The sequence below is a fragment of the Salvelinus alpinus genome, chromosome 5, assembly GCF_045679555.1.
Source record: "Salvelinus alpinus chromosome 5, SLU_Salpinus.1, whole genome shotgun sequence".
Classification (NCBI taxonomy): domain Eukaryota; kingdom Metazoa; phylum Chordata; class Actinopteri; order Salmoniformes; family Salmonidae; genus Salvelinus; species Salvelinus alpinus.
In genome coordinates this window covers 56,522,547-56,548,693 of record NC_092090.1, presented here as the reverse complement: position 1 = coordinate 56,548,693, position 26,147 = coordinate 56,522,547, and the positions used below count along the sequence as shown (strand labels likewise).

Here is a 26,147-nt window from a genome sequence, read left to right as displayed (position 1 = left end):
GAACACTGACATTCCTGTCTTGCAGGAAATCACGCACAGAACGAGCAGTATGGCATTGTCATGCTGGAGGGTCATGTCAGGATGAGCCTGCAGGAAGGGTACCCCATGAGGGAAGAGAATGTCTTCCCTGTAATGTGTAACAGTATAACTTTAGACCGTCCCCTCGCCCCGACACGGGCGCGAACCAGGGACCCTCTGCACACATCAACAACAGTCACCCACGAAGCGTCGTTACCCATCGCTCCACAAAAGCCGCGGCCCTTGCAGAGCAAGGGGAAACCCTACTTCAAGGTCTCAGAGCAAGTGACGTAACCGATTGAAAGGCTATTAGCGCGCACCACCGCTAACTAACTAGCTAGCCATTTCACATCCGTTACACATGCACAGCGTTGAGATTGCCTGCAATGACAACAAGCTCAGTCCGATGATGCTGTGACACACCGCCCCAGACCATGACAGACCCTCCACCTCCAAATCGATCCCGCTCCAGAGTACAGTTCTCGGTGTAACGGTCATTCCTTCAACGATAAACACGAATCCGACCATCAGTGAAGAGCTCGTCACTCGTCAGTGAAGAGCACTTTTTGCCAGTCCTGTCTGGTCCAGCAACGGAGGGTTTGTGCCCATAGGCGACGTTGTTGCCTGGTGAGGACCTGCCTTACAACAGGCCTACGAGGCCTCAGTACAATCTCTCTCAGCCTATTGCGGACAGTCAGAGCACTGATGGAGGGATTGTGCGTTCCTGGTGTAACTCGGGCAGTTGTTGTTGCCATCCTGTACCTGTCCCGCAGGTGTGATGTTGGGATGTACCGATCCTGTGCAGGTGTTGTTACACGTGGTCTGCCACAGCGAGGACGATCAGCTGTCCGTCCTGTCTCCCTGTAGCGCTGTCTTAGGCGTCTCACAGTACCGACATTGCAAATTATTGCCCTGGCCACATCTGCAGTCCTCATGCCTCCTTGCAGCATGCCTAGGGCAAGTTCACGCAGATGAGCAGGGACCCTGGGCATCTTTCTGTTGGTGTTTTTCAGAGTCAGGAGAAAGGCCTCTTTAGTGTCCTAAGTTTTCATAACTGTGACCTTAATTGCCTACCGTCTGTAAGCTGTCTTAACGACCGTTCCACAGGTGCATGTTCATTAATTGTTTATGGTTCATTGAACAAGCATGGGAAACAGTGTTTAATCCCTTTATAATGAAGATCTGTGAAGTTATTTGGATTTTTACGAATTATCTTTGAAGGACAGGGTCCTGAAGTAGGGATATTTTTTGTTTGTTGCTGAGTTTATATATATGTATAATATGTATCACACAGTACCATTTCAAAGGTTGGACACACCTACGCATTCAAGGGTTGTTCTTTATTTTTACTACATTTAAGTCACTACATTGTAGAATAATAGTGAAGACTTTAAAACTATGAAATAACACATGGAATTATGTAGTAACCAGAAAAGTGTTAAACAAATTAAAATATATTTGATATTTGAGCTTCTTCAAAGTAGCAACCTTTCCCTTGACAGCTTTGCACACTCTTGGCATTCTCTCAACCAGCTTCATGAACACGGAATGCATTTAAATTAACAGGTGTGCCATGTTAAAAGTTAATTTGTGGAATTTCTTTCCTTAATGTGTTTGAGCCAATCAGTTGTGTTGTGACAAGGTAGGGGTGGTATACAGAAGAAAGCATTATTTGGTAAAAGACCAAGTCCATATTATGGCAAGAACAGCTCAAATATGCAAAGAGAAATGACAGTTCATCATTACTTTAAGACATGAAGGTCAGTCAATTTGGAATAATTCAAGAACTTTTAAAGTTTCTTCAAGTGCAGTCGCAAAAACCATCGAGCGCTATGATGAAACTGGCTCTCATGAGGACCTCCACAGGAAGGGAAGACCCAGAGTAACCTCTGCTGCAGAGAATAAATTCATTGGAGTTACCAGCCTCAGAAATTGCAGCCCAAATAAATGCTTCTTAGAGTTTAAGTAACAGACACATCTCAACATCAACTGTTCAGAGGAGACTACTTGAATCAAGCCTTCATTGTCGAAATGTTGCAAAGAAACCACTACTAAAAGACACCAGCAATAAGAATAGACTTGCTTGGGCCAAGAAACAAGAGCAACGTTCATTAGACCGGTGGGAATTTGTGCTTTGATCTGATGAGTTCAAATTTGAGATTTTTGGTTCCAACCACCGTCTCTTTGTAAGACGCAGAGTAGGTGAACGGATGATCTCCACGTGTGGAGGAGGTACGATGGTGTGGGGGTGCTTTGCTGGGGACACTGTCAATGATTTATTTAGAATTCAAGGCACACTTAACCAGCATGTCTACGACAGCATTCTGCTGCGATACGCCATCCCATCTGGTTAATGGGGCTATCATTTGTTTTTCAACAGGACAATGACCCAACAAATCAAATCAAATCAAATGTATTTATATAGCCCTTCTTACGTCAGCTGATATCTCAAAGTGCTGTACAGAAACCCAGCCTAAAACCCCAAACAGCAAGCAATGCAGGTGTAGAAGCACGGTGGCTAGGAAAAACTCCCTAGAAAGGCAGGAACCTAGGAAGAAACCTAGAGAAAAACCAGGGTCTGAGGGGTGCCCAGTCCTCTTCTGGCTATGCTGGGTGGATGCTTTGACAAATGTTGCACAACTCATCGTTCATCATTTGCTTCCTTTATTATGCATGATATTCGCATATTAAATATTTCTGAAGAATCCATGAAGGCCTCATAAATGGCTAACTTAGCTATCAAGCACAAAGATTCTTCCTTTCTGCTATCCATCCCAGGGTGTACATCATTTGCGTCACCCAAACAGACATTGAGCTGCGCGTGCGCAATGTGCAATGTCAAAGTGCTTGGGAACTTCCGGCTCGCCTCATTCGCAAAACAGAACAGTGGCTAGGCTCGTAATGGCTTGAAAGAGCCAAACATTATATAAAATAAGAGGTGAGTTTATCGTTATTGATAATTACATATGATGTTAAAATAGCTAACATAATTCGATTAGCTTAACTAACGCGTTGTGGTTCAGCTTCCTTGCCAACTCTTGTGTGGCTCAGCTGTCTGAATGGCAAGCTGAGAAGCTCGTGCTAGCTAACTGTCTGCAATTAGCTGGCTAGTTATGTCTTTCTTTGCCAGTGCCACGTTGATTTGTTGTAGCCACTTCCTAAATTATTAATGCACATTCTGTTATCGGCAAACTACACACCGGCGTTGCCTAGTTAGGTAACATTACTGATTCATACTTTACGGTTGTACCTAGCTTAGTTAGCTTAATCGATTTTGATCTAACCCAGCTAAACTTACAGTTTGTTACCTAAACAGGGAATCGTCTAACTAATTGGATGTGTGTCCTATCCATTGCATACAGTAAGTTATCTCTCTATTAGAAGAATCAACTTGAACTTGAAAGAGTGAAGAGAAACGATGGCGTGTGCAATGATACCTCTTGATGAGCAACAGGTGACAGAGGCTACTGGGCCTCTGGGAAAGGAGCGCACCCTGCCAGCCCTGGTAAGACAGCCAACATTAAAAACCATCTGACACTGCTTCCTCGTGTACATTATGTCCAAAGCTGTGGTTGTCACATCACAAACGAACTGCGTTGTGGTATGTTATCGGCATTAGTTAGTTTGCTACTGTAAGCTATCATCGAAGTCTGTAAATTCCCATTGGTTATGTGCCAGTTCATCAGACATATTTTATTGTCATAGTTGTTTTCTCATAACCCCACTCTAGTATATGTTTCCCTCAACTGTAGAAGTTAAGCTATATAATATCAGTTTGTTTGCCTATGTCTGATGTCTCTGAACCATTGCCCACTGTCCTTGTGTTGCCATGGCAGCATCCAGACAGGAAGGAGGAGCGGTGTTTTGTGACTTATAAGCCCCCTCCTGAGGACAGCTCCCCCGCCCAGGTGGAGGAGTACCTGGAGCATGGCAAGTTCATCACTGAGGACCTAGACTGGCTGCTGGCCCTGCGACATGACAAGTTCTGGTGCCAGGTCAGTCACTGTGGCTGTCATACACCATATGATGTGGAGACGGGAGGTTTTGACCTGACCAAGAAGGACCTAAACCCATTGTGTCCATCTTTAACACGCATATCCCCCTCCCCCCCAGGTGGTGTTTGATGAGTCATTGCAGAAGTGTCTAGATTCCTACCTACGCCACTCCCCTCGGGGATTAGACCCCTCCTCCTTGCCCTCCTCCCCGGCTGTTGCTGACATGCAGCGCTGCATCCACCGAGCCGTCTTTATGACCTTCCTCAGAATGGCCACGCACAAGGAGTCCAAGGTACCGCTGCTTTCTAGGTATTCTGGGGGTCTGTCTGTTTCTGATAAGGCAATGATGTAGTGTTGTTGAATGGAGAAACTGTCTTATGCACGTCCAGATACCTGTAATTTAAAAGCAGATAACTCGGCTCACATTTAAAGGTCATGTTTAGACTGCGTTAGAGACAAGTTATATTTAACCTCTGTTAGAGGCAAAGAATTTTTGGAACATTCATTATTCTCCGTCCGACTCTTATATTGAGAGGAGAATTGTCTGACTGAACATAACTTTTATCTCCTGTTTTCTCTTCTCTCTCAGGAGAGCTTTATAACTCCGACTGTGTTCGGAGAGATCATTTACAACAACTTCCTGTTCGACATTCCCAAGATCCTGGACCTGTGTGTTCTGTTTGGGAAAGGAAACTCCCAGCTGCTCCATAAGATGATAGGTGAGCTCAGCAATGGGCCTTTTCTCAGGTGTAGCACTTTACCTACTCAAATGGATCTAGGACAGATTTTTTTTCTCTAAAAATGATATCAATGTTTTGTTTATCTCCCAGAAAACATCTTCACCCAGCAGCCGTGTTACTATGGAGACCTGGATGAGGCGGTTCTCTCAGTCCTACAGGTAAGAAGCACAACCGTTTTGTGCTCTTTGAAAATAATCTAGGTGACGCTGAAATTTTACCTCAATTCAAATTTAGTGTCACGGCATTTTAAGATGTCTCAGCCTGCAACTTTTAAGGAATGCACATTGTAGAAAATAGGGTGCCATTTCAGACTTGCCCTTTGTTTCTCCCCAGGTGTTGGACACTATCCTTGCTAAGTGTGGTCTCCAGTGTGAAGGAGCTACTGCCATCGAGCCTCTGAAGCTCAGCTCATCCGGCCGACCCACCGCCATGACCATGAGTCAACAGGTTATGATAAACATACTGCTGATGCATTTTACACCATGACCGACTAGAAAGACCACAGTTATAAAGTAAAGTCCACTGCTTGTCAGAGATTGGTGTCTTTAAAACATGTCAGCTGAAGTATAAAATCTCTTCAATGAGTCACCGGTTTGTTTTAACTGATTGTTGTGACTGGTTGTGAAACCTCTTCCATCTCCTCAATGAGTTGACATTCTCCTAGTACAGGAGTGACTTTTTCTGACTGGTTGTGCCTCCTCTTCCAGGACCTAGTGGATTTGGTGCTGTATCTGTGTGACACCTGTACAACCATCCAGGCCTTCCTGGACATCTTCCCTGCTGCCTGCTCCACCTTTCACTGTCACAGCTTCCTCAACAGGTAGCGTGCGCGCTCGCTCACACACCGTCCACTCAGTTTCCTCAGCAGTTTGAATTATTTTATTTGATAAACATATACAGCCAAGAACAAGCAGTATTTAGCTTGTTTCCCACCACCACTATTCAACTACACTGTTTCCACAGTGGTGGAACATTTGTTTATTTCAATATTGCATTTGTCAGAATTGATCACTTTTGCTCTAACTTTTTACCTTATTATTCTTCTTAGACTAGCCTCATTCTACGAGGTGGCTGTGCCTGACATAGAGAAGGCTGTGAGGAAAAGAAACTTTGACGACAAGAGGTGTGTTTCTTTTCATAGACGTGTGCTTTTGCCTGAAAATCAGACTGTTACCATGCTTACCCCATGGATATCAGCAAGAAGTTGCTGTAAAAAAATACTTTGTCGCTACAAATAAAATTATATTTGAGGTTACTTTCCCGGTTGGTTCTTTTGGCGGTAGGAGGTGGAGATGGAGTATCCACAGGAAAGTGTTGTTTACCAAACTTTTTGAAAGTCTGATGTACTGAAAGTCATCTGAATAACACTATTCTGTGGATATTTTGTCTCAGTTTTCAAGCAGCAGAAGGACAAAATGCACCGACAACCGGTAGATCAAGTTTAAATGTAATTTTATTAAACATTCTGGCTTATTAAGAAAATTCACACAAATGGCTGTATATACCAATTAATAGTGTATTACAACCTTATTAATCATGTATGTGTGTGTGGGTACTGTGCATGAACTGTCTACAGTTGAAGTCGGAAGTTTACATTCACTTAGGTTGGAGTCATTAAAACTTGTTTTTCAACCACTCCACAAATTTTTTGTTAGCAACGTATAGTTTTGGCAAGTCGGTTAGGACATCTACTTTGTGCATGACACAAGTAATTTTTCCAACAATTGTTTACACTTATAATTCACTATTCACTATCACAATTCCAGTGGGTCAGAAGTTTACATACGCTAAGTTGACTGTGCCTTTAAACAGCTTGGAAAATTCCAGAACATTATGTCATGGCTTTTGAAGCTTCTGATAGGCTAATTGACATCATTTGAGTCAACTGGAGGTGTACCTGTGGATGTATTTCAAGGCCTACCTTCAAACTCTGTGCCTCTTTGCTTGACATCATGGCAAAATCAAAAGAAATCAGCCAAGACCTCAGAAAGATAATTATAGACCTCCACAACTCTGGTTCATCCTTGGAAGCAATTTCCAAATGCCTGAAGGTGCCACGTTCATCTGTACAAACAATAGTATGCAAGTATAAACACCATGGGACCACGCAGCCGTCATACTGCTCAGCAAGGAAGAAGCCACTGCTCCAAAACCACCATAAAAAAGCCAGACTACGGTTTGCAACTGCACATGGGGACAAAGATCGTACTTTTTGGAGAAATGTCCTCTGGTCTGATGAAACAAAAATAGAACTGTTTAGCCATAATGGTCATTGTTATGTTTGGAGGAAAAAGGGGGAGGCTTGCAAGCCGACGAACACCATCCCAACCGTGAAGCACGGGAGTGGCAGCATCATGCTTTGGGGGTGCTTTGCTGCAGGAGGGACTGGTGCACTTCACAAAATAGATGGCATCATGAGGAAGCAAAATTATGTGGATATATTGAAGCAAAATCTCAAGACATCAGTCAGGAAGTTAAAGCTTGGTCGCAAATTGGTCTTCCAAATGGACAATGACCCCAAGCATACTTTCAAAGTTGTGGAAAAATGGCTTAAGGACAACAAAGTCAAGGTATTGGAGTGGCCATCAAAGCCCTGACCTCAATCCCATAGAATATTTGTGGGCAGAACTGAAAAAGCGTGTGTGAGCAAGGTGGCCTATAAACCTGACTCAGTTACAACAGCTCTGTCAGGAGGAATGGGCCAAAATTCACCCAACTTATTGTGGGAAGCTTGTGGAAGGCTACCCAAAACGTTTGACCCAAGTTAAACAATTTAAAGGCAATGCTACCAAATACTAATTGAGTGTGTGTAAACTTCTGACCCACTGGGAATGTGATGCTGAAATAAATAATTCTCTCTACTGTTATTCTGACATTTCACATTCTTAAAATAAAGTGGTGATCCTAACTGCCCTAACACAGGGAATTTTTACTCGGATTAAATGTCAGGATTTGTGAAAAACTGAGTTTAAATGTATTTGGCTAAGGTGTATGTAAACTTCCGACTTCAACTGTATGTTCTGTGTGTGTATGTACTGTGCATGTATGTACCGCGCCTGTTCATTTTTGCATCCATGTGTGTGTGTGTACGCACTTGTGTGAGTGACTAACCCCCCCTTCCCCCCTGCCAGTCTCCAGGAGGACCTGTGGAGGAGGGTGTGTCACGCCCGGAGGAGGATGGTGGAGATGGCACACCTGCTGCTACAACACACCTGCCTACAGCCCATACTAGAGGGGTCAGAATAAATTGCCTTTATCTCTTTCAATTCTCTTTTTCATACTTTCTTTATCCACCTACCAAACCTTCATGCTGGAACGGGGATCCCTAAGATTCATATTTTCTTTTAGTATGGTGATCATATTTGCTCATAGCCTTCCTGCAGCCTTTGAACATTGTTGTTAATTTGTTTTTAGCTCAGAGAACATTCAGACATTTGTGGAGGAACTCCTGCAGCATTTCACTACTTTCCTACCAGAGAAGAGGTACAGTGCATACTTGTTTGAATCCTGATATGGGAAGAATTTACTTTTGAAGGGCCATAAACGTCTTCAATCAATCAATATTTTTGACCATTGCATCCCTGACCTAGAGTTACTAGAGTACTAGAGTTTTCGTACGATATCTGCTGTTGTTAGGAATGCTGTGTAACTGATTGGAGGTTGTCCATTGAGGAGATAAAGAATGTTTGTTTATGCCATCCTTGTTGCTGTCTGTCTCAGGTTCCTATTGGACTACGATGAGCAGTTCCCCATAGCTGATGATATCAGTCTTCTACAGCAGGCCTTCCCTCTCCTGTATCCTTCCTCCACATGGTCTCACACACTCAGACACATGTTCCTCAATGAGTCCACCAGTCAGCCACTCAGTCATAGAAACATACACGTCCCCCTCATTGGAAGAACCGTATCCATCCATCCAACCTAGAGCAGTGATATTAACACACCTCCACCACCCTTTCCTCCAGCACTGCCTGTTGTCTTTCCTTAACCCTCCCTCCCTGTCAGAGATGAGACTAGGACATCATATCTGCTCCAGGGGGTGGAGGATGCCTGGGACAGCATCGGCCGGAGGAGAACCCAGTACAGACCCCAGCAGACACACTCCTCTGCCGGGCTGACTGGCCAGGGAGTAGAGGGTGGGGCAGGGGCCTGGGGGGGAGAGATGGGGATCAGAGAGCCAGGGGAAGGAGGGGAGACCCCCAGAGGAGCAGAGGCCATGCGGGATACGCCCCATAAAGGAGACAACGTGAGTTCTGAATAGGGGATACCAGTTTGGGCAAATGGGGTGGGGTGAGCTGTGTTGTAGTTTGTTAGTTAAACCGCCAAAATAACAGGGCCATACTTGCGAACATAAGTGACCATTTCAATTTACACCGTTTCTCTCCGACTCATAATGCGTATCGGCCAATTCAAATAGGCGATTTACTTGCACGTGACAGAACGCTAAATTGTAGCTGGTCCCATCCGATAACATGGCATATATTAGCTTTATGCTAACCTCACCAGGTGGCAGTGATTATAACCTGGAACAAATTCTTCATCAGCCGATCAAAGATCTTAGACTTTATATGCACCAACCAATGGCATTTCTTAAAATAGGTCAACCCTGACCAAGGGGGTATATTTTAAACCTACAAATTAAAGGTTTACTTTTGTTACTTTGGTCTGTAACAAAATGTTGTGTGCCAATATGATGCATCCTTGACTAGGCTCCTAGCAAATATGAGAATCTCAAGTTTTTGTGTTTTTATGGAAAAAAGATAAATGAGGTCCTTACAACATCTACGTTGATTTATTTTCTGTATTTATTTAAACTTTATTTAATTAGGCAAGTCAGTTAATAAGAACCAATTCTTATTTACAATGACGGCCAAACCCTGGGCCAATTGTGCGCCGCCCTATGGGACTCCCAATCACGGCCGGTTGTGATACAGCCTGGAATCGAACCAGAGTCTGTAGTGGGTTCGAGACCCCCTCGCATGAAGCTTTTTTGTTGAGGAAAAAATAGGTCATTACTGGTCGTTGACACTCGATTCAAAACGCATGTAATGAAGTGGAGGAATATAATAATGAATAGCCTATAAAACGTTGCAGCCGTTTTAAGTGAAGCCTACACAATAATTTAACCTAGTAATGATAGCCTACACCAGGGGTAGGCAACCCTGTTCCTGGAGTACTGCAGGATTTTGTTCCAACTAGGCACCACTCAAGACCAACTTGAGCTAATTGAGCAGTGATTGCCTAAAATCAACACATCTGGTCTTTCAGATGGGTTAAATAAAAAACATGAAGTTCCTGCGCCATTCCAGAACCAGGGTTGCCTACACTCTCCTCGCCAGGAGAGGGCGTAATCACTCTATGGGTGGCTCACCGGCCAGTTGTTCATGAATTGAGTTGTACCATTCAATGTCCCATATGCATTAGTAGGTTATAGCATAAGGAGGACACGATCTGATGATAATTAATGTAAGCTATAGCTATGTTGATTGGAGTTCCTATAGTAGCATACAGAAAATGCTAATCATAGAGTTAGATTAAAAAAATTCACAGCCAATTGTCTTCCTCTGTTGATTCGAGTCCTTTGGACTTGGGATAAACTTTTTTTAAATAACAATACCGCCATCTGTAGGATGATAATGAGAGTGCAACCTACACAGTTTATTAGGTACCCCCATAGGGTATTGGGTTGGAACCCCCTTTGCCTTCAGAACATCCTTAATTATTTGGGGCATGGATTCTACAAGTCAGAAACATTCCACAGGGATGTTGGTCCATGGTGACGCAATGGCATCACGCAGTTGCTGCAGATGCACCAGCCTGTACCATTGACACGAGGCAGGGTGGGACTCATGCTGCTTACGCCAAACCCTGACTCTGCCGTCAGCATAACGCAACAGGAACTGGGATTCGTTGGACCAGGCAACGTTTTTACACTTCTCAATTGTCCAGTGTTGGTGATCGCGTGCCCCTGAAGCCACTTCTTCTTGGTTTTAGCTGATAGGAGTGGAACCCGGTGTGGTCGCCTGCTACAATAGCCCATCTGTGACAAGGATCGACGAGTTATGCGTTCCGAGATGCTGTTCTACACACCACTGTTGTACTGCGCCGTTATTTGCCTGTTTGTGGCCCGCCTGTTAGCTTGCACAGTTCTTGCCGTTCTCCTTCGACCTCTTTCATCAACAAGCTGTTTATTGCACCATTCTCAGAAACCCTAGACGCTGTCATGCGTGAAAAGCCCAGGAGGGCAGTTCTCAGATACCGGATCCGGCGTGCCTGGCACCAACGATCATACCACGTTCAAAGTCGATTAGGTCACTCGTTTTGCTCATTCTAATGTTAAATCTAACAGTAACTGAAAGCCTCAATGCCTGCCTGTCTGCCTGCTTGATATAGCAAGCCACGGCCACATGATTCACTGCCTGTAGGAGTGATACATTTTCTTAAACTGGGTGTTGTACCTAATAAACTGGCCAGGGAGTGTATAATCCTACTGTACACTTTGTAATGCTCATCCTCCTCGAGTCAAGTAATGCATATGTGACAAAGCAGATGATTAAAAATGCATTTAAAACGTTTTAGGCCTACATTTAGGTGTACACCTCCATGTAATAAAGCCTATGCTATATGATTATTAGTGTTTGTGTGCAAGGCTGAAGAGAGAGCTCCTTAATAATAAATGCAATCTTCATTTTCAAGCTGTTGGCTACGTCCCTTTTCAACACACTAACACAATACATGTAAATCTACATTTCAAATGTGAGGACTCGTGAGATTGGAACTCATGCCACAATCTGCAACAATTATGTGGACTAGGCACTTTACACAGAGCGCAATTTGACCAGTCAGTCAAATATAGTTGCTTTGATGATCAGGACATGCTGTTGGGGGTATGTTAAGGACGCTTCCGTGAGCAAGTTTTTGAAACTCGTCCAACTACATCAACGATTTTAATTGGCTGATGCAGAACTTGTTCCAGGATATAATCACTGCCGCCTGGTGGGGCTAGTTTAGCGCAAACGTGTGCCATGTTATCTGATGGGACCAGCTACAATTTAGTGTTCTGTCACGTGCAAGTAAATCAACAATTTTAATTGGCTGAAACGCAACTGTTTACATTTAAATGGTTGCTTATGTTTGCAAGTATGACCTCCAGATTTGTAATTTTAGCAGGCAAAATAATACACATATAACCAAATCATTTTGAGAGCTTACCCATCCTATATGAGACAACACACAGTCAGACAATACACAGTAGCCTCAGTCCTGTGTAGATGCTGTTGTAATAGTGCGTGCCCGTGTCTGATATGTGTTATGTTATCCAGGGTGCTGCGTGTACGATCAGTGCGGGGGAGCTGGAGTCTCTGTTAACCCACATCAGAGACCTGCTACCAGACCTGGGAGAGGGATTTCTACTGGCCTGTCTCCACCAGTACAACTACAGCTCTGAATTGGTCATTAACTACATCCTAGAGGACAGACTACACCCTGACCTGGACAAACTGGACAGAGCCATGCCCAGGTAGGGAGAGGGGTGTGTGGGTTGGTCTGTGTGTAGACAAACAAAGATACACAAGCTGAGTCGTGCTGCGCTGGCCTGGTTACGCATCCACCATAATTGTGGGAACTGTTCTGTAAATAACAATGTGAACGGAAAATGACAGAGCCAGCACCGGTTGGGGTAGTCTGAAAAAGGTATTAATTTTGATGTTCGCCTCTCTCTCCAGGCCGGTAAAGGAGGAGCTTCCTCCTGTACTCAGCACCAGGTCCAACGTGTTTGACGATGATGAGTTTGATATCTTCAACAGAGACCAGGTGGACATGACTCGTGTCTGGAAGGGCCGGAGGTGAGACACTATCGACTATTTAATTGTGGCCAAGATGGCCTGATGACTCGGTCACAGACCGTTTCCTGTGCTGTTTTGTCACGCCAAACCACACCCAAAATAAAAAGAATAATTTTTAGATAAATACCAGGTCAATAGTGAACTGTACAATAAAGCCTGATCTCTGTATCTTTGTGTGTGATCTATAATCTCTGTATATCTGTCTGTGTTTTCCCTTCAGGAAAGGAGAGAGTGTGCGGGACCTGCTTAATGACAAGCAGCACATAGCAGAGCAGAAGGAACGCTACCTGACCTATGAGACTGTGGTGGATGAGGTCATCGTGACTCCCAGCGAATCAGGAGACGTCTACAATCTGAACGATTATGATGATGAGTATGATGACACATATGACATCAACCAAGTAGGAGCCAATGATCTGGACGGAGACTCCAACCTGCTCAACCGCAGGTAACATACACACCTGTTTACTGATTAAGATTTTAGCTAGTCATTATGCTGATTTAGACTAGAGCCTCCCATCTGAGTTTGGTTGCTCAGTCTCAAGGTTTCTTCCCTCTTGCCAAGGTGCTACTGCTTGCCTTTGAGATCTAGCTCTGTTTAATGAAAACACTTTGTGACAACTCTTGTACCACATTTATGTAAAAAGGGCTTTATGAATACGCTTTATTTATTGATTGTGACACATTCTCTCTCTCTCCCTTCCACAGGCCGTTCACCATCCCTCAGGTCCTACGGCAGGGAGGCAGACCACAGATGCAGGAGGAGAACGTAGAGGAGGAAGAGGACGAGAAGGTAGGTTGTATAGAAATGGATTGTACTGTATAGAACAGTGGTCACCGACCGGTCGATCTTCAAAGAATTCCTAGTCGAGCACCAAACATTTCTGTAGAAAAGCCTACGATAAAGGCTTGCGCTCCTTATTTTTTATTCGTGTTGCGGTGTTGGTGGTAGGTGAACTTGATTCAGAAGCCCTGCGCACTGAGTAGGCAAAGTGTTCCTATTTTGAACCATTTAATTTGTCTGAAAAGACAAACTCCGCCTACCCGGCGGACTGGGAGATCTGGAAGCCTACAGCTTCGCCGACCCCGGCCACAGCAAACTTTTAAAAACAATGACCAGAGAGACTGTCAAAGAACACAGCAAAGAGCTGCTATTTTTTTGAGTTGGTTCATGTCTTAAGTTTTTATTCAGCACTGTCAACACTGTTTTTATTTAACACTATTACAAAACATAACACACGCTTATCCCTACTTCCACTTGCGCTGCAGCTGCAATGAATGTGTAGCCAAGTGTATCAATTAGCCCTGTGTTTTTATTATTTATTAGCAGCTCGTCATGTCTTTTCACTTTCTCTGGTCATAGAAAAAACATGAATTTGTGCATGAGGCAGATGCGGTGCGACTCAAGTTTCGCCATCAGGTGGAAGACTGTCCCATCTCTCTAGTCAGTCTTACCGGAGGAAAGGAAGGAGAGAGCAGGGACTGTGAAAGGCAGACCCTCTGCTGCTCTCTCCCTTCCTCCGCTGAGACTAATGCCTAAACTAAAACAACTGGAAACTCTGAAATCTCAGACTTCCGACTTCCGTTCTGGGAACTCAATTTAAATAAAAAATAATACATGATTATAATAAAAAGATCAGACTGAGAAACATTTCTAAAAATCTGAGCGGTAGAGCTTTGCTTTTTGACTGCAAATGTGATCTTGACTCAGAAAAGGTCAGTGACCACTGTCTTGACGTGGACTTTTCATTAATGTGATGACTGTTATATCAAATCAATTCTCTGTGTAATTATTATTACTTGATTAAACCAGTCATGTAACATTAATTAACTAACGAGAAGGTAGCACCACCGGAAAATGTTTAAAGAGTTACTATTTCCAGACTTGAACTCTCTTCAGATATTTTCAAAGCTTATCGATTAGTCACTTATTAATGTATTATTACCTCATCAGTCATTCTGAACGTCGTAATTTCTTGAAGTCTGCACGAACCCTACTTCATTGATGAATCAGCGATACACAAATTGGCTAAATTTATTTATTTACTAACTAATTAAACAATTACAGAATACACACTAACATTATACAGTAAATAGTCTCTAGAAGACTAACAAAACAGGACAGTTTGGTTATAACACGGTGGCGAATTCAGCGAGGTGGGGGAAGGGAGACAAAGGAGTTACTCTATTGGACATTGGGAAGCTTCGCTCACGAAAATACAAAATCTTAGGCACTCTGATAGCCGTTCATTTGAAAAAAAGAGAATGCAATTTATATATTTACGATTGAGCTGTCCTTGATCGTCCAAATCCTTTGGTAACGGAGATGTTGGGTGTATGACTCTGGTTTGGCCACCAGAGATCACCATGTCCTTATCAACCAGCTCCTGGTTGTGCTGGTGGTAAGAATGGATACTTTGAAGTACCCTGTACAGTAGTTCTCAGTTGATCTCGTTAGAATGCTTGAGGTTGTCGGTGTTCTCATCCCTAGGCTACGTACGTCTTCAGCTGCAGACTGATAACGCGATGTTTAGGATTTGCTTCTTCTGTATTGATTGATAGCTTCAGAATTTATAACCATTTTGCAACATTTGGCTTATGCCTTAGTCTGCTTGGTCTATAGAGTGGTAGATTTCTTAACCATTAGTAACGTATTCAGCTGGCGCTGCACATAACTGGTCTAATATGTTAATTCTTCAGCGCGTCCTTTTAAACACTTGGGGAAAAAGGGCATTCCATTACGTTTTGCATAATCTCTGTGCTCACGTGGGCATGGTTACGGACTTGGTAAACTTTACATGAAAAACTATTTTCTCATTTAGAAGACTAAAATCACTTTTCTGTCTTTTCAAAAGTATTCTGACACTTAATCATTCATTTTATACAACATTCAGATGCACACCTCATAATTGAGAAGTGTAGACAGAGGTACCGTTATGTGGTTCTACCGTCTTTCATGATGTCACAACATTAAAAAGAACCCTCATGTTGAAGTCGTTTTGGTCTCCACTGACCATTTCCACATTCTCAAAAATAGAAATATTGTTTAATTCTCCAATTTTGGGGAGGTAGTAGAACAAAGGACCTTCTCCTGCCAAAATTCATAAGGTCTCTCCCTTCATACTGCTTGGCAAGGGAAGGTATTTACGACCATCATAAAACTGGCCAACAGCCCCAGGAGAGGGCACCCCCAATCTCCATCTCAGGACTGGCAAGTCATGACAACTTGTATAGAACACTGCTGGTTCACACGAACCGCTATGGATGTAAGTTAATAGCAATACCTGCCACTTTCCTCAAATATCACCCTTGATCCCTGTTCTTTATTATTCTAACTATACGGTTGCTTGCCTTGTTATTACGATCAACAATATGGGCATGGTAAGTGTTATCTATTGATTGTATGGCGCTGTTTAAAATCTTGCCCACAAGATAGCTAGCTACCTAAGGCTGTCTATGTACCATGTTTTGTTATCCAGATTATTTATATTAGGTTTGACATAGTTGAACCAGTGGCTATGCTGTAATGTTATTCTTATATCTAGGTTAAGCTGTTTAGATGGATCAGTCAGTATGTGTTGTATCATTAACCCTTTCCATGGTGTGTGTTCTCAGGATGGCGCTGTGAAGAGAGACCAGTTTGTTCAGGACCCAGCTCTGCTGAGAGAGAGGGCAGAGGCCAGGAGAGCTACCATGCAACACAGGAAGGGGTACGGAGACACACACACCAACTTAAATCCATGTCTTATATTGTCCTTAAGTTCTGCTACATGTCTTACAATTACAATGTAAGACATCCTAAATTGAGGTTTGCTTATGATAAATGTGTGCATTTCCCATTTGAACCCCTCTCCTCCTCCTAGGTACCGTCCGGAGCCTGCCAGAGAGAGAGACGTGGTGGGTAAACCTAAAGGCCAGGGCCAGTCAACAGAGACACTTCTGGACCGACGCAAGAAGGAGGCCCACAAGAGCAGGGGAGCCAACCACAACCGCAGGGCTATGTCTGACCGCAAGAGGAACAAAGGAATGATCCCCTCCTGATGATAGGTGTTGCCATGGAGACCAACCAACTGACCTAGCGGACGGTGCGTACAAGACGGGACGCGGAAAGGAAGGAAACGTGGAAAGGAAGGAAAGAGAGAAAGATAATCTGGGCTCAAAGGTCATGAGCCCTGATTGATGTCCCCTCCCAGAGTCCTCTTCATCAGTCAGATTCTTTCTGCCGGGATTCACCGACCAGGCCATTTTTATAGGCCTTTTTCTGTTATCTTTTAGTAAAGACATTCTAGTTTTCCATTTTCTATCGCAAAGGGACACCAATTATTAGTTCCATGATAACAGAACTTTGGTTGCCAAGTGGCCTGTTGGTGAAATGTTTAGAGACACGTTTGAATTGTTTAGTTTCAGTTGTTTAGTTCAATATTGTAGATTGATTCAGTTAAACCAAAGTGCTGACTGAAAATGGAGTGAGTGAAGGACAAGATTTATTTTTTGCCATGTAACAAATCCATTTATTAAGATTTGGAGTGATGGAATCATTAGCTTTGACATCGTCATCAAATGAACAAGGAAAACGAGAGAGGAGACTCCAATAGGACAAGAGAACCAGTGCGACCGGCCTGACTGTCACTGAAACCACTGTCTGCTGGATCTGGAAGAACAATGAATGTCAGTTAAATACAGGACTAGACATCAAAATGACAGGCAGGCCAGGACCAGGGGTGGCAGCGTGTGTGTGCAATGTCTGAACGAAGTGAGAGTGTCTGTGGTAGTTCATATCTCCTCACCCAGCCAATCCCCACCCACCATGGTTCAGCCTCAACCCAAAAAGTGAGCTGCTATAACAACAGTTGTGTGTGTGTGTTTGGAAGTGCAGCCTAAGAGGCCAAATGTCCCTCAGACAGACATTGAACAGCTTCTAGAGGCTTCTGACTCGCCATGCACAACTACTTTATAACAAGAGAATCCTATAGAAAGATCTATAAGAGCATTTTTGTTAAAAAAAACATTACAATTTGCTTTTTGAAGTTCTCTTTAAAAACAAACAAAATAATAAATACATTTAATACTGTGGTTAGAGCTTTTCCAATGGAGTATTTCTGTGTGAACTGAGCGTTGACTTTAAAGTGTTCTAGTGGCAACATAATACCATAGGATGGTGAAAGATGGGAACTGCAGCTATATTTCTCTAGTGATTAGCTGATGGTAGGAAGCATTTATAGTATTCACATTTCCCTATAAGGTGTTGCTAGATTTTAAAATGTTATTTATTTAACCTTTATTTAACTAGGCAAGTCAGTTAAGAAAAAAATCTTATTTACAATGACGGCCTGTGGGATGTGGTTGAGTGAAAGTGGTTGAAGTGTGATTACAAGTGACTCCATCTGACCTTTCCATACTATACTTATTGGTTAGCCAAGGTCAAGTCTGTTTCAGTTCTGCAAGGTCACTGGTTTATAGTAAAATAATTTAAGGAATACATAAAGGATTAATATAACATAAGTACTGTCAAGTAGTACACTCTAAGTGTGGATGTGTTTGTAACATGCTGTCTGTCTCTGTACAGCTACTCTGGTTATCTGGTTAATAAGGCATTTACCTCACAGAGCAGTCTCTACAGAGTTTAACAAAAGTAGGGGTAACAATTTAATTGTTCTCTCCCTGCCCTTATTCCTATTAATTCAGAATCAACACAAACTTTGAAATTGTATTCTTTAAGAGTACACAATAATAGTCTGGATGAAATTAGTCCATCTATACAAATTTAAATTAACTTTTGAGATTATACCGACCCTGTGATATGGTGGAATATGGGACCGAAATGACCAGATGTGTTTTGATGCCAGTTAGCAACACACTGTTAACCATGCTTTGTACCATATTGCATTTAACATCCATGCAAATATAACTTAACCTAGCTATATCTTATTTTTTCACATTTAAATGCCTTGGACTTAACATTAATTTCCCTGTAAAGAACATACATGGAATTCCACCACAGATTCACAGAACATTAGAATGCCCTTCTAGAATTTTCGACATGTATAGACACTTTCACCATGAGGCACTAGTACTCTATGACACATACAGAGTGGGAGAGAATAGAGTAACGTCATTGTACAGTATGTTATCCCAGGAAGAAAGTACTGTTTGTTTCAACACTGGTACAGTAACATTTGTTTTACAGTACCACATAGATAAGTGAAGCTGCTTCAGGATTGGCTGTCCCTAAAAGGGCAGAGGTCAACATTGTCCAATAAGAAGGCCAGCTGCTGGGAGAAGTTCCCCTGCCCACAATCCAGTGCAGGAGGAAGAGGTGAGGCCTGGAACTGCTACTGAAAACTAGTCACGAAAGACAAGACAACTTGATCCCAATGTTCTGGGCCCAGCTTTTCAGAAGTTATCTGATCGGATTCTGCAATCGGACAGGATTAAAAATTATTACAAAAGTGTAACTGAAAAATATGATTATGATCCTCCGGATAAGGATTTGGTAATCCAATCTGACCTTTAATCATGTCATTTTTGCGTTTTTTCAAAACTCTAAAAGGTAGTGATGGGATGGTTTTGATGCCAAAACCCTGGATTATCTTGATCCCCCATTCATGTAATTTACTCATCTCGTTTACCCTATGACAGTGTAGAAGTAGTACCACAATTCGTCCACTTGATGGCAAGATTTAGGCCTGTTCAAAACACTGAAAATCCAAATTGTGTGATCCTGATATTGTGGTATCTGGATCAGAATGATCCTTATTTTCTTCTGAAAACTGGCTCAAAAACAGCCAGATTGATTTGAACCTGGATAGCAAAATTGGGGATTAAAGAATCGAAATTCTGATACATGAAAAGTTTTTAAAAACGGCCCTGGTCAGTGGGGTGAGGAGTTGGGCCAAGGCTACCATTAGCTGTCTCTATAGAGGTTACCTGTGGATGGAAGGGAAAGATGTCAGTCAAAGGGAATAGCTGATTAACCCGGGTACCGAATACAATCACCAACGCTACATTAGATTTCAAATGTGTTAATTCCATATGGCAAATAAAGTTGCACTTAAGTGTACAGGCAAGTAGAGATCTTACTAAGTATGCTGCGTTTACACAGAGGACAGGTGTGCTGCAGGAGCAACCACGGATCCACACAGTCCCTGTGGAACTCATGGAGGCAGGGCAGCACGCGAAGACACTGCAACACACAGTCACACACCACCAGGTGAGTTAGCATACTACTAACACTCTTGTGTCTAAAAGTAGAATTTACAGAATTGTTATGTGTTATACATCTTACTTTCTATGTAACATATGACATGTTTATGTGTGTTTCTGAGTAGTTCCAGAGGGGTATACTACAAAGCAGGATCAACGAGTTAGTGGCAGCTAACAACAAAAAAAGCCAGAAATAACTGTTGATTTTCTGGTTCATTAACGCTGGAATCACTAAAGCAGTAATTTGGACTGCTATTATATATTTTTTAAATATTCCCCCTTTCGTCTTTTACTTTTCCTAAATAAGTCTTATCACACTGACGCTGTTAGAATCTTAATATCACAAACAGAACTGGAGTTGCAACTCGTTTTAGGAGGACATGTAATCTTTTTAATGGTTTTCCCCCGTTGCCCCTCCTCCCGACAGTAGGGCCTGCTCCCCTCCTTTTCCCAACAGTTGAAGGTGCTGTGCCCTGTTGACAATCACCCCGATAACTGTCATGAAACTATATTAAAACTAATTTCACACATATAAAAACAGATGAAATAAACAAAGTAAAGTATGATGGGGGAGAATGGGTAAGTTGATGAGCGAGGGGTGGCGAACAATGCATAATTATGTACTCACCAATTGTGAATGAAGAACAGGTCGTTCCATTCTATTGTATTGATCTATTCTAATTATAATGTCAAAATGATACATACACTATATCAGTCCATCGAATCCAAACAGTCTTATCAGCTTATTCTGGCCTATTAGGAGTACACAGTGAGAGCGTGTGCATTTTACAATGGCAAGAAGACCTAGATGAATAGATGCACGTGCTGCGTTAGCGTTACTACAAAATCTGAATGAAAACGACACAGAAATGACATCTCTGATGATTATTCTTCTGATTCTGAGCCTCAGCCTAAACCTCCAAGGCCTAAGTGCAAAAAACCCAGACCGGTGCGCACTGAGCAGGTGCCCGCGCCACCACCAAATGAAAATGGTGAGACAGGAGAGAGGAAGGGACGGCACCACTTGGATAGAACAAGACGGTGACAATGCTACGTGTTAGGAATTTTGTTAATAAATAGTTAAAACAAATTCTAGCTTTAGATAAAACTATAACAAATTGAACTCTGCATGCCTGGTGAAAAGAGATTTGTGTTGTGGGTCATAAAATAAGCAGAAAGGGTCGTTAAACTATGGTTGAACTGACCCAACTTAGCCCTGAGGTGTTTAGATAAACTTTTTAGGTATTCCATTATCTTGAGTTGTCTGCTAAAGTGGTAATCAATTATAGTGAGCCTTCAGGATAAATGATTATATGGTGTTTCATGTGAGTGCCCTGTGAGGTTAGAATGAACTTTTGAACCTGTTTTCTATTTGTCAGGACAATGAGACTCATTCTGTAACCTATGACGTCATATCTTGTATATAAACCTGTGTTTATGATCAAATGGGAGCGTGCTCTGAGAATAAACACTATTATCTAATTTTAATATGACTGTATCCTGTCTATTTTATGTTAATAAGTATCTTACAAATTCTTATAAATAGACAGATTGAATTTAATTAATGAGTATATTAGAGGAATTATTAAATTCCACTAACACTACGGGACGATTATCAGCACAAAATGTCATCACAAAGAGCAGGCCCTACATCTCAAGCAAAAAAACAGCATAGGCAACACACTCACCAGCTGACAATTGACTATTTTTGACTGCTGTCATATCGACACATGAATTATAATGCAATTATTGCTTTTGTGCCGACTTTCACTATTTATCAAGAACACTGCTCTTATAATGATGTTTAGGATACTGACCGTGCGTCTTGCTGACCGTGAGTCTTGGACGTTGGGGTATTTATTTTATTTAGACGTAATAAAAATAAGCTGTTACCGCATTCCAACACAAGCTTTCCGTTTCATAGTTGTAACTAAGGCACTACACGAATAAAATTGATTTTACACTTGAATTTGTGTTTTTTTGTTTTTACATATAGCCTACAGTAACAAAATAATGAAAATGCTACTGTATTATTTTACATTTTAATAAAATGGTAATCTAATGTTACCTAAGACTTTCATAAACACAACCAAATTATTATTTTTGCGACAGCATATATGAAATGTATTAATTACACTGTTAGAATGTTGCAGTCAAAATGACTGCTCATTAACTTGAAAGGGGGGTCCCTAGAGGCCCATCGGTTCTAGTGTTAAGAGTTTTTTGTTGTTGAGTCAATTTGACCATGCCCAAGTCAAGCTTAGCTGTAAAAAACAATACTATTTCAGAATATTTAGACAAGTTAGCTGGTTAACTCTTTGATCCTGCTTTGTAGTATACCCCTCAGGAGTCAGTCAGTCTGACCTGGTTGTTGTTGAACTGTTCCAGACAGACAGCACAGTTGTCTGTCTCTAGCTGCGCTGGGTCACACCACGGTTTGGGCTGCCGGTACATCCTGGTCTTCAGGGAAGACAGTCTCTTCAGGATGTCCTGTTTTGGTAACTGTAGGAATGATTAAGTCATGAATGTTATGGTGAATGTTTCTACATTATTAATTTTAAAGCATCTCATTGAAATAATGTCGTTCAGTGTCTGTTTACTTAAATTTGCTCTAGATTAGTGTGTCTGCTAATTGCTGAATGGTTAAAAGAGGAAAATGGTTCAACTCTACCTCCAGGTCGTCATTGAGTTGGTTGTCCTGGTACTGCCATCGAGCCTGAACTATGACCCCTGTACAGAGGATCAGAGCCACCAGTAGGACCGTGTTCCACAGCTGATGCAGGTACTTCTGGAGGACAACATATAACAGGACCGGGCATGGATGTTAACCTACCTCTAAATCATTTGTTTACGTTTGTCACACAACAGAGATGTAGGAAAAAGCAATGAGTTGCACGGATCAGTGATTTGTTAGATCTAGCCTGTGAGGAGTTGTAGCGTAAAATTCCGATTATCTTTGGTTACAATGTCATTGATTATTTATTTTGTTGTCCCTATTCATTTGAATGTATGCCATGGTGTTCACACCTGGACCTGCGAGTTGGTCTCTCCGGTGCAGATGACCCCCTGCCACTCTCCATACAGACCGCCTCTGGAGAGACCGCACGTGGACCACAACGTCAGGGTGGCCCCCTACAATACCACCGGAGAGGAGGTTTTACACACATCCAAAGTAATAACATGAGCTGGACAGTAGAGTGATACAATGCATAGAAAACTGGAAATGTCCGCTGACTATTTTGCTGTTCTTTAAGGTGATAAAGTTTATGGCAAAAATATGATCTTACCAAGTTGTCCTGTAGAATAGTCTTGTATGTGATTTTCACAGTAGCATGAAGGCCCCTATGAAATAAACCACAGAGTTAACTCACTCAGTGTCTCTATATTAGTCAGTATGCTATAGTATATTCATACAATCAAAGCTATACTCCCGAGTGGCGCAGCCCTAAAGCACTGCATCTCAGTGCTAGAGGCGTCACTACAGACATCCTGGTTTGATTCCAGGCTGAATAACAACTGGCCGTGATTGGGAGTCCCATAGGGCGTCGCACAATTGGCCCAGCGTCGTCCGGGTTTGGCCGATGTAGGCCGTCATTGTAAATAAGAATTTGTTCTTAACTGACTTGCCTAGTTAAATATATACACAGAGAGGGATCCTTGTGTAGACTAGTATTGTTTCGTTTTCCACCACTGTGGTACCTGAGGAGTGCTCCGATAAGCTTGGTAACATTTTCTGATGTCTGGATGACAATGACTGGCTTAGAGAGGACTTGGGACAGATCCATCTAGAAAGAGAATACAGGAGAGAATAGTAGTTATCATAGACCATATATCATTGTTCTATCTATATGGGGGTTATACTGTAAAGCAGTAGTAGAGGAGTGGTTACTCTAACAGCTGACAATTATAGAGCAACATTGGTGTTATGCTCTATAGTAGTGGTCACCAACCCTGGTCCAGGAGAGCTACAGGGTGTGCAGGCTTTTGTTCCAGCCCAGCACCAACACAGCCAGTGTGTAAGAAAATGACTTTTACCTCTCTGATAGTGTTCTGATTGAGGGCTAGGATGATGAGTGCAGAAGCCCCCAGGACCAAGGCTCGTTTCATCTAACAAAGAGAGATAGTGGTTATACTTACTTCAGACTTACTTTACCCACACTGATATATTTGCATGTGTTAAAGGCATGTAAAAAAAATATGAATCATATTTCATGCTGAAACTCTCCTACTAAACACTATTCACTAAGTTAAAGATTTATATTTAGGTTAACGTTTTACAGTATTCTATTTTTTTATTTGAAAATCATCTTTGTTTAATAATTTCATATTTTACATGTGATAAGGCCACACAGAGGGCCAGAGATAATTACAGACACCTGTACAAAGTACCCAAAAGGGCCATTAAATGTCATGTGATAGATTACAATGATAAAATCCTGGATTTAAAAAATCTGGTCGTTTCCTGGTAAATTTCCTGTAATATACCCTCCCTTTGCAACCCTAGGTGAAACTCTGTGGTGCTGAAGAACAGATACAACATTCAGACAGTTATTCATCTCTCACTGATCAGGGTATAGTTTGTTGTGTGTCACAATACTTATTTCACCAAATATACAAATTATTCAACAAAACAGTAGACTGACTGTTCTTCCCATGCCCATGTGAGTGATTCCTCACAAAACCAGGACAAAAAAAGATTTTGGGGATTATCACTAAATTGAATCCATACAATTATCCTTTGGAGGAAGGATTGTTGATGTACACTAAGTATACAAAACATTAAGAACACCTGCTTTTTCCATGACAGACTGACCAGATGAAAGCTACTGTATGATCCCTTATTGATGTCACTCGCTAAATCCACTTCAATCAGTGTAGATGAAGGGGAGGAGACAGGTTAAAGAATGATTTTTAAGCAATTTACCAGTAGGCCTATGGTCTCAAGTACACCCAGGGGTCATAGTACCACTGGTTGGGAACCACTTAGCATATTATGTTCAACAATGTATATATTTTTTAAGTTACCAACTCAAAACTTTTATATTTTCAATATTAATGTTTACATTTTATTCATAAATGAATGTACACAAATTGTGTTTAAATCCAAAATAATACTCATATTACAGAACAAGCGGTAAAGCTTAATATGAAATAAAATGTTGCTTTGTAGCACCTACAGATCATGGAGTCTTAAAGGAAGCCTAGGTAACGCCAGAAACTTTGATAAATTATTTTTCAATTATGCTTTTAGATACAAATGTCAAATATATGTCAACAATCCTTCCTTCAAAGAATCATTCTATGGATTACATTTTGTGAAAATCCACAAAATCATGGTCTTTTTTTGTCTTGTTTCCTCCCTGAACTCACTTTATTGACAACGGCAGCAGCAAAGGATTCCTGGCTGTTCCCAGCAGTGGAAGCTTTGCTCTCCTCCACTTTGACAGGCACCACACCTATCCATGGCTCCTGGTCTTTGGCTTGGACACCCTCACCTTTGCCCCGGCTCACCTGCGGCTCCTCATCCTGCACCTGAACAATGGCAATTGGAAACACTGGGGTCATTATATGATTGTTACTGGGTAATATCATAGACGTATCCTATGCAGACATTGCATGCTTGATGATTCAAAATGCAGTGGTGAAAATAACACATTTTAAGCTATTGCTAGACAATCTAGATTACTGTATATATACACTGTATATGTTATTTTCTCAGTAACTGTAATGTTTATATCCATGTCATGTTACACATACAAATCCAGTGGTTTTACATAGCAGAGCCTAGCTAGCTGTAACATAACTCACTAATATGAGGTCCCCTTCGAGATCATGCTCTTGTTGTTGATTTTGTTTTTCGGGTACGCTGCTGCTTTCCCAGTTCGCTTCGAGCACCTCGCCTTGTAGAACGGTGCTGACATCTGGACGTTCTATCAGCAGAACCTCGACCAAGGCGACCTGAGCGCCCGTAACTAGCAGACACGACAAGAACGAAGGAGCCGAGACCAGAAACACCACGGTAAAATAGCAGCAGCTTGCAGACATGGCCGAAGAAAAGCGTAAATTAAAAATACTATAAAATAAATAATCCTTATCAACTGTCAACCATTATTTTACAGAACCAACTAAAGTTACTGTACTTTTTGGCTTGGACCCCAAAAATGTAAGCAAGAAACCTACTTCCTGTAGAACAGGAAGCTGAGATGTGAGTTGACGTTTGCTTGCAAATCTGCCATCTACTGGGAAATTGAGAAAATGCTTGTTTTAGTGAATATATAACAATAACAAAAAAAAGTTGTGTATTGTGCTTGTTTCCAGGCCCAAATGCAAGGTGTGGACTGATACTG

General features: G+C 42.0%; 2 protein-coding genes across 6 annotated transcripts; one reads left to right on the top strand and one right to left on the bottom strand.

The window, feature by feature from the left end:
• The first annotated feature begins 2,804 nt into the window (after positions 1-2,804).
• Positions 2,805-17,670, top strand: ascc2 (activating signal cointegrator 1 complex subunit 2). Of its 2 annotated transcripts, none has more exons than XM_071402376.1 (19): positions 2,805-2,956; positions 3,400-3,523; positions 3,855-4,013; positions 4,132-4,305; positions 4,603-4,732; positions 4,844-4,911; positions 5,087-5,200; positions 5,461-5,573; positions 5,802-5,876; positions 7,885-7,989; positions 8,168-8,236; positions 8,474-8,548; positions 8,759-8,999; positions 12,076-12,272; positions 12,478-12,597; positions 12,818-13,045; positions 13,306-13,390; positions 16,213-16,307; positions 16,461-17,670. In XM_071402376.1, the coding sequence occupies exons 2-19, from the start codon at positions 3,437-3,439 to the stop codon at positions 16,636-16,638; spliced, it is 2,313 nt and encodes a 770-aa protein (XP_071258477.1). In that variant the 5' UTR covers positions 2,805-2,956; positions 3,400-3,436; the 3' UTR covers positions 16,639-17,670. The 2 variants fall into 2 exon arrangements, with proteins under 2 accessions (XP_071258477.1, XP_071258476.1); XM_071402375.1 differs by having other exon boundaries at positions 2,811-2,956; positions 3,381-3,523.
• rnf215 (ring finger protein 215) lies at positions 17,081-26,000 on the bottom strand. 4 transcript variants are annotated; one of them, XM_071402383.1, is made up of 10 exons: positions 25,609-25,997; positions 25,171-25,332; positions 23,836-23,907; positions 23,500-23,585; positions 23,088-23,142; positions 22,828-22,932; positions 22,472-22,588; positions 22,165-22,302; positions 19,678-19,780; positions 17,081-19,524 (listed from the first exon to the last, which is right to left on the bottom strand). In XM_071402383.1, the coding sequence occupies exons 1-10, from the start codon at positions 25,843-25,845 to the stop codon at positions 19,502-19,504; spliced, it is 1,098 nt and encodes a 365-aa protein (XP_071258484.1). In that variant the 5' UTR covers positions 25,846-25,997; the 3' UTR covers positions 17,081-19,501. The 4 variants fall into 4 exon arrangements, with proteins under 4 accessions (XP_071258484.1, XP_071258483.1, XP_071258481.1 ...); XM_071402382.1 differs by having other exon boundaries at positions 17,081-19,780; positions 22,472-22,585; positions 25,609-26,000; XM_071402380.1 differs by having other exon boundaries at positions 17,081-19,780; positions 25,609-25,998.
• Between the last annotated feature and the right edge of the window lie 147 nt (positions 26,001-26,147).

Coding starts and splice junctions, on each gene's coding strand:
- ascc2 (XM_071402376.1), top strand. CDS start 3,437: ATGGCGTGTGCAATGATACCTCTTGATGAGCAACAGGTGACAGAGGCT. Junction 4,014..4,131: donor ATGACAAGTTCTGGTGCCAG/GTCAGTCACTGT, acceptor CCTCCCCCCCAG/GTGGTGTTTGATGAGTCATT. Junction 5,877..7,884: donor AGAAACTTTGACGACAAGAG/GTGTGTTTCTTT, acceptor CCCCCCTGCCAG/TCTCCAGGAGGACCTGTGGA.
- rnf215 (XM_071402380.1), bottom strand. CDS start 25,845: ATGTCTGCAAGCTGCTGCTATTTTACCGTGGTGTTTCTGGTCTCGGCT. Junction 22,589..22,827: donor AGACCAACTCGCAGGTCCAG/GTGTGAACACCA, acceptor GTTGTCCTCCAG/AAGTACCTGCATCAGCTGTG. Junction 19,781..22,164: donor AACAGTTCAACAACAACCAG/GTCAGACTGACT, acceptor TGTGTGTTGCAG/TGTCTTCGCGTGCTGCCCTG.